Here is a 13663-nt window from a genome sequence, read left to right as displayed (position 1 = left end):
GGTCTCTGAAGAAATTGACACATAACCATCTAGAGAGTTTGCATCTCTCAAGAGTAATAGACGAATCGTACTAGACTTAGATTCGAGTGATGCTGAACCACTATCTAATTCTTCGGCTCTAGGGATTTTCTCTCGGTGGATTTTAAACCCAAATCGCTCAGAGAGAGCGTTGCTCAAGAATCTTCTCAGAATCAAACGGAGTAGCCGCCGGACAAAGCCGGCGCAGGGTGGCTATTTATAGCCATAGCCTTCCCTGGTGGGAAATGACAATTTTGGACATGCAGTCCAGCCAATGGCCAACCGACACGTTCACAACGTCAGATTTTGGAGCAACGATAACATTACTTGAGGAACAAGTAATGCTAACTCCTCGGTCCGAGACAAATCTCTCAGAAGATCACAATCTCTTGCTGGCAAGTATTTGCTCGGAGCACAAAGAGATTTCTCTCACAACTTTCATAGGATTTGGGTTTAGCATCGGAGAATCAAAGTTTCGAACACTACACCCCTCTTAATAGTACAATGGTCATGTGACTCAACAAAAAGAAGAAAAACAACGAAATAAATGCTACGTCTTCACTTCGTCGTCATTCTCCTCGGACGCAGTCATTTTCTTCGAACAGGCACCGAACCAATTGCTTCACTTCAACAATATTTGAGGGGTCACTCTTGTTATCATAATCTTCGGTGATAACCTACACTGCAACGCAGGGAGATTACCTTCGTCGTTTACATCAAACTCCTCGTGATCTCAGGGACTTGTTACTCGGTGTGCACTAGCAAACACATAAGTCCCAAACTGTTTATGTCAACAAGCTCCAAGACATAAGGGGCCTATCATTACGCCAACACCCAGTGTGCGACAATGTCACGAATCCCGGCGCACCATGGGGGACCAAGGCATGGACGAGTGGGCCGATGTCGGCAATACAACGACCCTCCAGCCAATGATCCGTAAAAAACACCCACTCGAGCCATTGCCTAGAATCCAGGACGTGGAGGCGCACATGATCGCAAGAACGTCGGGGTCATACAGGGATCAGGAGGTGGGCCCAAGGGTACCCACCGTCAGTCCGCTGCAGTCATACCCATTTGATGCGAAGGGCGATGCTGGCACGGTGGATATCTCATATGCCAAGGGCCCCAAGCTGAACCGGGCAGCGCACGCGCGCCCAGTTGACCTTGCATTGTCCACCATTGGCTCTCTTGCGACCAACCCAAAGGAAGCCTTGGATCACCTGGTTGACATGAGCCAACACAGACTTGTGGAGGGTGAGAGCGGTCAAAATATGGGCGGGGATGGCACACAGCACATGGCGAACAAGAGATAGTCGATCAGGAAGTGAGAGCATTGATGCACCCCAGGTGGACAACTTCCTCGCGACCTTGTCGACGAGCGGGTCCAGTGCTGAGGAGTGAAGCTTACAGATCGACAGAGGGAGGCCGAGGTCATATCTCTCGTTATTATTGCCTCTAGGGCATATCTCAATCGCATGTTGCGAGACTTTATCATTAGCCAAATATTTGCTTATCTAGAACTTTGTTGTTGCTTCATATTCGAAACTGATGATCAAGGATATCGACAAAGGAACGGGTAGCAGCTATGGGAACATCATCGAGGAGATCAAGCAGCAAGCAACAAATTTTAATTGCACATTTATTTGAAGGTCGAGCGGCAAATTTATATGCATATAATTTAGCTAAGTATTTAAATTCTCCTGAGCAGGGGCGTCGCTTGTGGTTGGGCCAACCCATGATCAATTTTGCATCTTATTATGTAGCTTTCGATCAATAAAACTTAGCTTTAACCTAAAAAAAGTAAAAAGGGCTAGAGGACAAATATTTTACAAAATGCAGCCCTACACGTAAACAATCGATATCCATCCCTAAAAAAATCGATATCCAATTTTTTCAAAAGATTGGAACAACTCGAAGTGACGATTGATGAAAACGCTGGGAGCATGGAAGGGACGGTAAACAGCACACCGGTTGCACGCACGCAGGCTGACGCTGACACATACTAGTAGCGACTGGCCCCAGTAGCCGCTAGAAGATTCTCACCCACGGGCACTGCCTTTTCCCAAAAGGCGGAAAGATGGGGCAGGAGGCGGAGGCGGATGCGGATGAGCAGCTGCAGCGGCGGCTCCGGCGGGTGTTCGCTGCCGAGGAGCGGTCGTTCCGCATGGATCGGCGCTCGCCGGCCGCCGCCGACCTCCGCTCCGCCGTCGCCGACGTGCTCCCCCGATTCCTCGGCAACTACTCCGACGAGACCCTCGCGGTACCACCCCAAATATCCCCTTCATTCTCTCGCACGCACGCGTGCCCTAGAACTTGCCAGTGCCGATGCTTGGTGGGATGCGGTTGCGTCTCGATCCTGCGTGGTTCCGTGTGCTAATTGGTCTCGGGAATGTCACGATGTGAGTGTGGATGGGCCTCCGCGTCTGGGGCTGTACCAAGGGGATTGGGGTGGCTCTGAATGGACTATATGCATGTGCTTGTTTGTTGAATGCTCTGCCTGGGTCGAGTGATTGGCAGATTGGCACCCAAGTGAAATTTAAGTTGGAGAGGTGATGGATTAGACTATCTATCTGGAACATTCAGCTTGTTTAACTTTTCCTAGGAACTCTATATTAGTTAGGTATGGACTTCCCAGGATCTCAATTCAGAAACGTGAGCCTTCTAATTGGTCGTCCCAGCCTCAATCGCATCAGAAGTGGTGCGAAGATATATTTAAAGTAGTTTTCTGACATAACGGACCAGTGTGTTCTCTTCTTAACCCTCATAAACAGTCCTTATCAATTCGATATACCTACCTCCTTTCCTCGCTGATAGCCTTGATTTCACTTTTTTTTGTGTGCGCCTCTGTTCCATTGCTGTGCCCTACAATTTGCAAATTAAGCATTATAGTACACAAGCCTATAGATACTTCATAAAGCATAAGTTCATAATGCTACCAACACCTAACTGTGGCAAAGCCAGTGTGTTTGAGGCACAAATGTATTGTTGTGGTCAGGTTTATATGATCTATGAGTCAAATATGACGGGACACTGATGATTAGTTTTGTTCAGTAGTAACTTTCACCAGTTCTTTAGGTGATTAAGATGTTTCTGGGTGCTGCTTCATTGACATGGAAGACTGTAGAGACATTGTATAATACTCCCTCCGATCGCAAATATAAGATGTTCTAACTTTTTCCTGAATCGGTTGCACATAGACATGTTTTAGTGTGTTTGTTCACTCATTTCAGTCCGTATGTAGTCCATATTGAAATATCCAAAACATCTTATATTTGTGAATGGAGGGAGTAATATTGAAGGCTGTAAAATGGATTGTATTGTTTTCACATCACCTTGAGATAAAGTGAACACATGTAGTTCAGTACAATTTCAGTTGTCCAATTATATTTGTAGATTGGTGATTTGACCAATTCATGATAATGAAGAGGATATTTGCATAAGAAGACATGCGAAGGGGCAGTGGAGTGTCTCAACACATATCTAGTGATCATTTCCCTTCGAAAAGGGTGTATGTTCACCCGCAAAAAAAGAAGAAAAGAAAAGGGTGTATGTTCCCTCTTGCCTACACCTAATGTGTTTTCATTAGATTTTAGACATGTTCTCCTATAAGTCTTCCTGGAGCGAGAGTTGAGGGCTGCTGTTAAACGGATTTAGCAAAGAGATTTTTTTGGGTCTTAGATTGATAATCTCAAAGAAAGAAACATTGAAGCACAACCTTGGCATCCTCACTTGATAAGTGCATGTGGCAACTTCCTCAGTTTTCTATGCTGCTATGTTGTATGCCAGGTTTGAGAACTACATTACTCTCTTTAGTTTAGTTGGTAGGATAACCGTGAGTTTTCATTGCATGTTTTGCCAAATATGCAAGATTCGACTGTTTGAGTTCTTGGTATGTTTGTTTTCATGTTAATATAAACAAGATGCTTTATAGCTGTTGATTGCATAATGACTGATAATTCTTCTTTTCTTTTCTCCCTGACTAAAGGAGTACATTGTAATTTTAGTTTGTAATGGGAAACATCAGTATCAAGCACGCGATGATTTGGAGGCCTTTCTTGGTGATGATAGTGCAAAATTTGTTGCATGGTATTATAGCTGCCATTTAATCAATTAGTTGTGTTCTTGATATGTGTACTTTTATGAGGCCATGATGTTTTTTTGCATGACTAAGCAGGCTTTGGGGTTACCTAAGCAAAACGGCTGTAGCACTGGCTAATGATTCTAGCGTGCAACATAGGCTGGAAAACGAAAGTCAGGACCGGAATGACAAGAAAAATCTTCTGGTCTCAAAAACCCAACCCGGGGAGGCTCATATTGTAAGGATCTTACCCTCTTTCCTCTTACAATCATCAGTCGCCACACAACATTTAATTGTCTTCATCATATCCAGTTATCCACTAGTTCAACTTAATTGAGCATCCGTTAACTTCTTTCAAGTCAAAATGCCCAAATTATGCATGTATCATGACTTACGAACACTCAGTCAAACTCATCCACTGTTGAGCAGGCAAACTCAAATATCTTAGTAACACAAGAGCATAATGGCCTTCACAAGCTTGATTTAAGTAAGGGACAAAATGTGGCCCAGCGACGCATTAGTTCAACTGTTACCATTTCCCCTAAAATGGTGGCTGGTGACGAATGTTATCGGGAGGGCCAGCATCAGAAGGTAAATACTCAATGGGCCATGCATCTGTTGTTAAGTACCTACATTTGTAGGATGTGCTATGGAAAGGATGCATCTAACTTGATGATTCTATGTCAGAGCAGAAAGATTGGAGTTTAACAGGTGGCAGAAGTTCCTCCATGCGGCAGTCTGGTGTAGCTGCAAAGACTGAACATACATTGATGCAAGGCAAGCATTTTTTTTCTTATGCGACAGCTCAATTCTAGGACAATATGTTCTTGAACCATTTGACATATGATAGCTACTTCAAACTACTCAATACACCCACGAGAAGTACTAAATGTCTCGTGCCATGTATAATATACTGGACCACATCTATATGTCACATGCACACCCCTTTATCAAAACCGGTTCTCTTTTTTTCATCTGAACATTTTGTTTGTACTTTGTATTTTACTGTATGCTGCATTTTTTTTCTACTAAAAAAGATGTTTACCAGCTTCTATAAGGCTAGGCGATTCAATTTTTAAAGAAGATAACGATGCTTTCTTACTTTGCGGGTTAATGTCCTTCCAAAGTTGTATGAATATCTCTGTAAATATCCTAGTATTTAGTCTTGTAATTTTCTTCTTCTATATCAATAAATATACAATCTTTGGTCATCCCTATAGTTCTCCGTTAAAATTATCTTGCCTGAATATGATTCAAGATGGTCTGTAACCAATCTTTTTTTGGGGTCATGTGCTTGCTCTTGTTTTATCTAACATCCCCTGATTAGCTTGCATGCTTAGGTGTGACTTTAAATGGAGTTAAGGTTCTGATTATCCTACTTTAACTTATGAAAAATCATTTGCCTTTAAGTTCTATACATACAAGCAACATGATTTCCCTTAGTTATGGAGGTTGTGTATGTATTTCTAGAAAGTTGAAGTGGCTAAGTTTCTCACAAATGTCCCTTAAAAGGACTTTTTTCATGTGTCTGTCCAGTTTGGTTGAAGTGTTGTACTGATTCAGGCTCTTGGTGTCCAGTTTGGCTTGTCTCAACTCAATCCCGAATGAGAGTACAAGTTTGAAGGTGCAACTGAGATTGTATGAAAAAATGGTTCTGTCTGTTTGCTTGTAGATGGATTGAAGTTGAACAAAGAAGGGATTCAAACATTGTTTTATTGAGGACAGACCCAGTGCATAGAAGCTCCCACACAAGGTGGGGTCTGGGGAGGGATTATAGGAACCTAGTCTTACCCCTGCAAAGTGCAATGCAGAGAGGCTGGTTCGAACCCAGGACCTCTTGGCACAAGTGGGGAGGACTTCACCACTGCGCCAGGCCTGCCCTCAAACATTGTTTTATTGAAAAAGAGAATAATTGCTTTTGCCGGAAATGGCCACACTGCCAAAGTACGTTACAGAGGCAACCTTAAAGGCAATAATACCATATATGGACTTTATAACATAACTCCATAGTGTTGTTCTATGATCTAAACGATGACTCTCTTGGTGCGTATCTTCTACTCCCTCTGTTCACTTTTATAAGACGTTTAGACAATTCAGACAATGCCCAAAACAGTTCAATGTCAGCTGTCCAAAACGTCTTATAAAAAAGAATGGAGGGAGTATCTTTTTTTTGGCAAACTATATTTTTTAAAAACTATATGATTTTGCAATTTGTATGGACTTTGATCCTATGGCATGGAGTCAGGGAATCCATGTTATGTTTCTCGACATTCCTTATCCTTGAATACTAGATTGTAGAGTTGAAATGGTAACTACCAAAATTACTAATACTACCTTGAGCTGATCCATATTCCTTTCTGTACTCCATTTGATTCGGGAAACTACACTAGCAGTCCTGGGTTTAAGTTTTGGGGTCGGCTGTTTGCCAAAAGATCAAAAGTGGTATTCTTTGATATTGATTTACTGTTATTCGAAAACCTAATGCAGAGGAACCCCATGATGAGCATCTTGGCGGAAATTCCTCCACAAGACGTTTGCCTGTGGCCATGGGAACTGATGATGGTGAAGTGCCAGAATCCATGAGAAGGCCCCGCAATGTTTGGGACAGGCTAGGGAAGCCTGCTATGGAGGATCAAGGTTTAGCTACAGAAGCTGACAACATGCATGTTGAAAATTTAATGCATAAGAAGGCCAAGTTAATGGTGTCTGAGCATGAACGAAGATGCCGTGTTAACTCAAGTACGGAAGGCGATTTATTTGACAGAGCAAATTCTGGAAACTTTTCCAGTAGTTACCCAGATGTCAATACAGCACACGCACATGAGCCCGGGGAGAAATCCAACAGAAGCAGGCTGACCGGTCGGTTGAATTTTGGTGATGTGGAGCGTAATCGTCATCAAGTTAGAGATGTTATTAGCCAGAAGTCTACTTCAACTCCGCCAGTGAAAAGTTTTGTTTCACAAAGTTTGAATGAGTTCACATCCAAGGTGAAGAGCTCACCTGCATCAGTTTCTGAACCAGCACGGCATGCAAACTCGTTAAAAGGACATGTATCAGCATCTGACAAATTGTCCCAGTTAAATATGCGGCTAAATTCAGGAACTGATGTTTTGCAAAGTCAGCAAATTAGCAGCCCTGCACAGTCCAAGAGTGGGTCTTCTGTTCGTGAAGATGGTGGCAATTACAGTAACAAACCAGTAAAAGATGTAAGCTATCCTTGTTGAGTAACTTGTTTTCTATTTGGGATCTTCTAGCGACCTAAAATGGTTGTCGTAACTGATTATGCAGGAGATGTTGGATGTGAAACTAAAGCTAAAGCAGGTGGAACTAGACATGCTCAAGCTTCGGTCCAAGCAGGCGCAGATAAACAATGGGAAGCAAGGAGCCCTCCCATCAGGTTTGTCCTATTGTTCTTTAGTCCCTTCTGGCTTCTGTTTCTATATGAATACATTCATACAAAGGAACCTAAGGAAAATGACACTGGATTTACTACTACATGCCAAAATATAGCGTGACATAATTTTCTGAGATAGCAGTTGGTTCACCAGTTTGTTCTTGCAAATCTATTAGGTCATCTGTTGAGTGAGTCATCTGCAATTATTTCTAGCGATTTATTATCAGTGATATAGTCACCTAGGTCAATATGCTTGGCTGCTTGTGACTGCGGTCCTGAAAAAAATGGTCATCAGTAATTTGTTGGTCCTTTCACTGGTTTGTATGGTCTCTTGTCTATGTTGGCAGCAAGAGCCCCCTAGTTTAAACATGAGGGCAGTTTATTGGTGAAATGCTCTACAATGGTGCATAGCAGCGTTATATTCTTGGTTATAAATTGCAAAAATATGATGATACTCCCATCACTTAATCCAAAAACAGACAGCCAAAATACAAGAATCCATATGATTTGAAATGACATCAAAAGAGGGAAACCAATTAATCAGTCTTTTATCCTCCACAGAATTCATATTATTTGTAGAAAGGCTTGTTACCTCCCTGATGTTTGATGCTTAATCTACTTGTCCGCCAAAGCTATTAAACCATATACCCACCAGAAAATTTGTGAAACAGGCCAGCTACCCTCTTGGAGATCAGATTCTTTCCATGTCAAATGACTTGGCAGTCAGAATAAGATCGAAGAGAACTCTCTCGCAACTCGAATGGTCGAGAATTTGAGATAATTTCCTCAAAAACCTTCCACGCACTGATGATCAGCGATTCGTCCCTCTAGCAGCTGGCCATGTGGAAGATGTATCAAAGCTCAGCATTATGTTCTACCACAGTGTGGCTCGGGCCTTTTCAGGACCCACATGCCGCTGCTTCTCCAACCAGGCTGCCCTGTATTCTCTAGATCCGTTTGAGGAGCCCAATCTACAAGATTTTCCACTATTTATTTTATCACCAGATGTGGTCCCTGTATATTTCCACTTCACCCTATTTGGCTGTAAGCTCCTGCATCCTCTTTTTTGCCTGCGGATTGGTTGCAGCTGATTGTTCTTCCGCAACCACAGTCCTTGTTCTCACTCTCTCTGGTCAGCACTTCTGCATTAGCATCCACAGTGACATGTTACTGGAGCTTGCATGTGCCACTGCTGTTTTCGTAAACTGCCACATCGGTGTCCTAGGAAACCATGCCTCGTAGTGCCAGGAAAGCTGTGTCATCAATCTACTAAAGCATTGTTGTGGAAGTAATGGCTTGGTGGAGGGGCAGGCAGGATGGTGGTTAGAGCCAACTTTGAGGACAAAGGTGAGACTGCTATCTCAGATGAAGGAGGTTCCAAACAATGGAAGACAGGCTGTTTTCGATAATCCACTTCTGAGCCCAGGCTCATCTGACCCGCGCTGATGAAAAAAATCAAAACAAATACTAGAAAAATTCAAAAAATTCCATTTTTTTTGCATGGTAGATAATTTGATGTGTGAGGTCTGCTCCAGTTTTCAAATCATTTGGACATCTGAGCAGCTCTCGGCAAAAAAGACAAATTCAGGGTCTGTAAAAAAGTTTACTGTTCATGCACTGTTCTGACCCGATTTGTCTTTTGCTGAGAGCTACTCAGATGTCCAAATGATCGAAAATTGGAGCGGACCTCACTCAATAAATTTTCTACCATGCAATTTTTTTGGAAATTTTTGAATTTGTTGTGATTTGTTTTCTAACCGGGTGCAGATGAGCCTGGGCACCAAAACGCTGCACTCGGCTGTTTTCCTTTATTTAATTTGGTTTGTCGAGTCAACATTAGAAATGTCGAAAGTTCCTTCTGGACACTGGCACTTGGTTGTTATTTGCTTAAACACACTTTGAAATTAACAATATGCTGATGGACACAAAGCTGGCTTTATCTGAACAAACAAGTATGTCATGTCAAAATCCAGAATACAGGAGGTGGAAAAGTCCTATTTGCCGTTCTGAGAGAGACAAGAATTATGTTTGCCGTTTTTGTATCTGTGTTTATGTCAAAATCCAGAAGAGAGAAGAGGTGGAAAAGTATATTTGCCATTGGACAAGACAAGAGTTACGTTGGCCGTTTGCGTATGTATGTTTAGTCCTTTTAGTATAATCAACACAAAAGTAAATCAAAGTTGCATCCTGGCTAACAGAACAACACAAGAGATATCCATCAAGGTGGTACATGTGCTTTTATTTTGGTAAAATTTTACGAGTCAGCTAGGTTTTGATCTTGTTTGCAGAACATGATACTGAATTGCCAAAACTATTTCTTCACAACTTGTTCGGGACTAAAGGCTTTTGTTTCTTCACAACAGCTTATATAAAGTAAGATCAGCACCAGCCGGGTCGGGTTTGGTTGGGTCGACCTCTACTAGACCCATGCCCGGAACGCTTATCAGGTCTGTCGCCCACCCACGACCCTACCCACGGGTCTTGTCTCATGCCCATGCCCAAACCCACGCAGTTACCTGACCCAATCGGGCACCCGCCGGGCTTAGTATTTTTGTTATTATTTAATTTATGCTCCCTTCTGGTGCCATGTACTTCGAACCGAGGAACGCTACTGTCTCTTCTAGTCTCTTATACAGGGTGCTCGCTAGGCGAGGTGGTACTAATGCAGCTGGCAAGCACGTATTTTGCTTGCTTTGTGCATGTAGAGCAACACACAGGATGCATGGGCTGGCTTTGGAGGCTCAACAAGCCAAACTTGTTGATCTCTTGATGCTACTGAGCTAAGCATTTTGTTAATTCATGGTTCTGTCTCTCTACAGTAATAACTAAGCAACGTGGGTGCATGCTGTCCTAAAAAATCTTCACAATTCATGTAAAATAAAACACATATATACTTCTTAATATTAATCGGGCGAACCATGGGTAACCCATGGGCATGAACTCGCATCCATACCCTACCCATGAGTAATCGGTTACCCATGGGCAAAGAGCACGACCCATACCCTACCCATTTGGGTCGGGTGCCCATGGGCGGCCAAACCCATGGGTCGAATTGCCGGCTTGAAGCACAACACAGTTAAGGAAACTTCAAACTGGTGCTTACCCAGTCTAGTGTATTCCATGAAATGACCAAAAACATTAAGCATCAATCGATGATTTTATGATGTGTTTGACTACACGCCAACTAATTGTACCACCCAGCCTATTTTGCATGAAAGCTAGTTTTGTTGTCCACGTCATGACATGTATGGTTAACTGTGATGTATCAGTTGTGGTTCTCAGCTTCTGCTAAAAAAAACCTTCTGCTGTCTGCACCTCCCCTCGGGCCAATAGTCCTTTCTTTTTTGCTTTGTTTACCTGTTTCCAGAGGGCAGTAAAGATAGTCAAACTTTTGAGATACGGCAGCATTTAACTGTTTGGGCACTCTGAAGTTACTTTTTATTTACAGAGAGATAACTCTGAAGCAACTCTGTTTGCGCCTTGGAATGTGGATTGTTTTAAATATATTGAGCAATTTCCTATTTTTTGTTCACCAGCTCAACACTCTTATCCACAGATGGAATTGAGTCTTTTGAAATTTTGTTTTCTTGTAGGGCCCCATTCGAATTTAGAGGAGGATGCCGATGCCAGAACTGTTCTTGTGACAAATGTATGTAAAAGGAACCCATCTCTTTATTTTTGTTCGCCACGGATCACTATAATTTTTGCTCCTTTCTTTTGACCGAAAAAGCTTCTTCATTCTAATTACATCATAGAGGATAAATTTGGTGAGTTACATCTCTGGATGATTGTTTTAGGTGCATTTTGCGGCAACCAAAGAAGCATTATCAACACATTTTATGAAGTTTGGGACAGTGCTTAAGCTCAATATGTTGACAGATGCAATTACTGGCCATCCAAAAGGGTATATTCTTTCATGCTAAGTTTCAGCTTGCTTTCTTCATCTGTGGCATCTACAAGCTCCATATCTGTTCTTAATTCTTGTTGTTTCCCAGGGCTGCATTTGTTACTTTTGCTGACAAGGAATCTATTGGGAGGGCCCTATCTTTGAGTGGGACGTCGTTTTACTCTAGAGTTCTCACAGTAAGACTGTTCTCACTATCAAGCTTGTTGTATCCGTTGTTAAATTGTACCTTTCTCTGTTCCTTTTGATATATGGCTTGCCTTCATACTATGGAACCATATTTTTCTCTCAAAAGAAACCCCATCATCAAAACTTAAAGTTGGTGTTCCATAATGTACATATAGACAAAGTGGACCTCATCTTAGGCTAAACTGTTTACTGAAATGAAACAGAGGCATATCAAAGTTCATTGTAACTTATAAGTTCAGATCACGTGAGCTCAACTACACTCTCAGCAGTTGTTAACCAGATCCAGATTACAGCATGTAGTCAATAGTTCTGTTATTAAGATCTTGTATTTTCAGGTAATGCGGAAAGCAGAAGCACCTCCTGGATTTTTGGCGTCTATTCAGCAGATTGGGAGGCCGCTGCCATGGAACTCGCCACCATTCCAGAAAGGGGTTAGTCCAAAGCAGTCCTCTGGTCATCATCTCCAGTGGAAACGTGAGCAGTCTGCCATGGAAAATTCCCCTGCCAATTGCCCTACCGACTGAATCTAAGGCAGCGCTTAAGAATCAAAACCTCACCAATGGACATAGCTTTACTGGATCAGGTCTGGGCAAGATGTTATCTTTGGCACCTCTTTATCCTCAGAATGATACTGTTACTGCTGTTCAAACATCTACAGGTTTATTTCTTTCTGATGAGGAATTACAGGCTTTCCTTGCTGCTGGGGTTTGGAACTCGTGAGATGAAACGGGAATTGGTTGCAACCCTAACCAAAGCTATAGACAAGATTCTTTGGTCGGACATGTGTGCTATGTGTCTAGACCCATTCAGAATATGTGTGATCCTCAGGATCGTAGTTGCCGCACTTGTCGAATATGCTAGTGGCAAACTGGCAATATGAAATGTAGTTACAGTTCAACGAACATCTTTGAGATGGTGAGCGAGTACATTCGAATGAAGATGTCAGCGTTGGCCAGCCTTTTGTTATTTGAATTTTGAAGCACGTCTAAGCTGTCGCAGTATGCTTACTGCCTGCGATGTATTAACAACCAACCGATGGAAGACCATAAACTCTTCCAAGCCAGCCCTCGAGTCTCCCGGAAGACTAAACAAAATCATAGCTTTGTATGGGCCTTGCAGCTTTAGTTTGCGGTTACTGGACTGTGATAAATTAGTTTGCGGTTCTCGCGTTGAGATATTAGAAACTACTCCCTCCGTCCCAAGACATTTTTTGACTTTAGTGTAGTGTCAAAAAACGTCTTACATTATGGGACGAAAGGAGTAGATCTCATGCTAATAGGTTAGGTGACTTTTTTCCTCAAAAAACCTCAGAAAATCATAGATCAAAAATATATATTGAAAAACAGAAATAAAACAGAAATAAAACATATTAGAAAGTACAAAAAAAGGAAACCAAAAAAATGGAAACATGTGAAACTCAAAACGGGAAGCACATATGTGTTTTTCAAAAAAACAGACGTGTTTTTTCACTTTTAGGAAAGCACACATGTGTTTTTCATTTTCCAAGAAACACAATTGTGCTTCACACGAAAGCACAACCGTGATTTTCACTTTACGAGAAGCACTACTGCGCTTCATGTGGAAGCACAACTGTGTTTTTTATTTTTCGGGAAGCATAGTTGTGCTTAACCGTGAAGCATATTTGTGTTTTTTCATCGGTGTGCTTCACGCGGGAAAAAATTAAAGAAAGAAGAAAATCAGGAAAACCTAGGAAAACCCAATGAAAATTCAAAACACCCTCCCCCAGAATAAAAAACCCAAAACACGTAAAAAAAGTTCATGTGGGGTGCGCCCAGCACGCGCCACATGACGGCGGGGGGACGCCCCAAGTGGTGTGCCGGGAGCACTCCCACGGTGTTCATTGGGTCTCCCCGCAAGAGGTGCCCGTGCTTAGTCGGCCCCTTTATCCATCCCAACAGTGTCTTTCTTTCTTGCTGGGCCTTTAGGGGACGAGCCAACTTGCGGTTGCGTTGTGTGTGGCCTTGGGTCGCGTTTTTTGTGTGGGCCAGGTCATAACAGTTTTCACCCCTTGAGGTGCAACTTGACCCCAATTTGGTAGAGATGGAAACCTCGAGACCTC

The 13663-nt window shown here is 42.5% G+C and overlaps 1 protein-coding gene across 3 annotated transcripts; it reads left to right on the top strand.

Moving 5' to 3' along the window:
- The first annotated feature begins 2047 nt into the window (after window positions 1-2047).
- On the top strand, window positions 2048-12549 carry LOC119354861. Of its 3 annotated transcripts, none has more exons than XR_005171302.1 (12): window positions 2048-2278; window positions 4004-4104; window positions 4193-4334; window positions 4526-4687; window positions 4789-4873; window positions 6584-7302; window positions 7385-7493; window positions 11084-11139; window positions 11288-11394; window positions 11486-11573; window positions 11919-12166; window positions 12271-12549. XR_005171302.1 is itself a non-coding variant. In XM_037621612.1 (11 exons), exons 1-11 carry the CDS (start codon window positions 2096-2098, stop codon window positions 12105-12107), a joined length of 1941 nt encoding a protein of 646 aa, XP_037477509.1. In that variant the 5' UTR covers window positions 2048-2095; the 3' UTR covers window positions 12108-12549. The 3 variants fall into 3 exon arrangements, 1 of the variants encoding a protein (XP_037477509.1); XR_005171301.1 differs by having other exon boundaries at window positions 12242-12549; XM_037621612.1 differs by having other exon boundaries at window positions 11919-12549.
- The last annotated feature ends 1114 nt before the right edge of the window (window positions 12550-13663 follow it).

Source organism: Triticum dicoccoides, chromosome 2A (genome assembly GCF_002162155.2).
Source record: "Triticum dicoccoides isolate Atlit2015 ecotype Zavitan chromosome 2A, WEW_v2.0, whole genome shotgun sequence".
NCBI lineage: Eukaryota > Viridiplantae > Streptophyta > Magnoliopsida > Poales > Poaceae > Triticum > Triticum dicoccoides.
Note: the sequence above shows the minus strand (reverse complement) of the source record. Positions and strands in the feature narration are given on the sequence as shown.

Coding starts and splice junctions, on each gene's coding strand:
- LOC119354861 (XM_037621612.1), top strand. CDS start 2,096: ATGGGGCAGGAGGCGGAGGCGGATGCGGATGAGCAGCTGCAGCGGCGG. Junction 2,279..4,003: donor ACTCCGACGAGACCCTCGCG/GTACCACCCCAA, acceptor CCCTGACTAAAG/GAGTACATTGTAATTTTAGT. Junction 4,874..6,583: donor TGAACATACATTGATGCAAG/GCAAGCATTTTT, acceptor AACCTAATGCAG/AGGAACCCCATGATGAGCAT.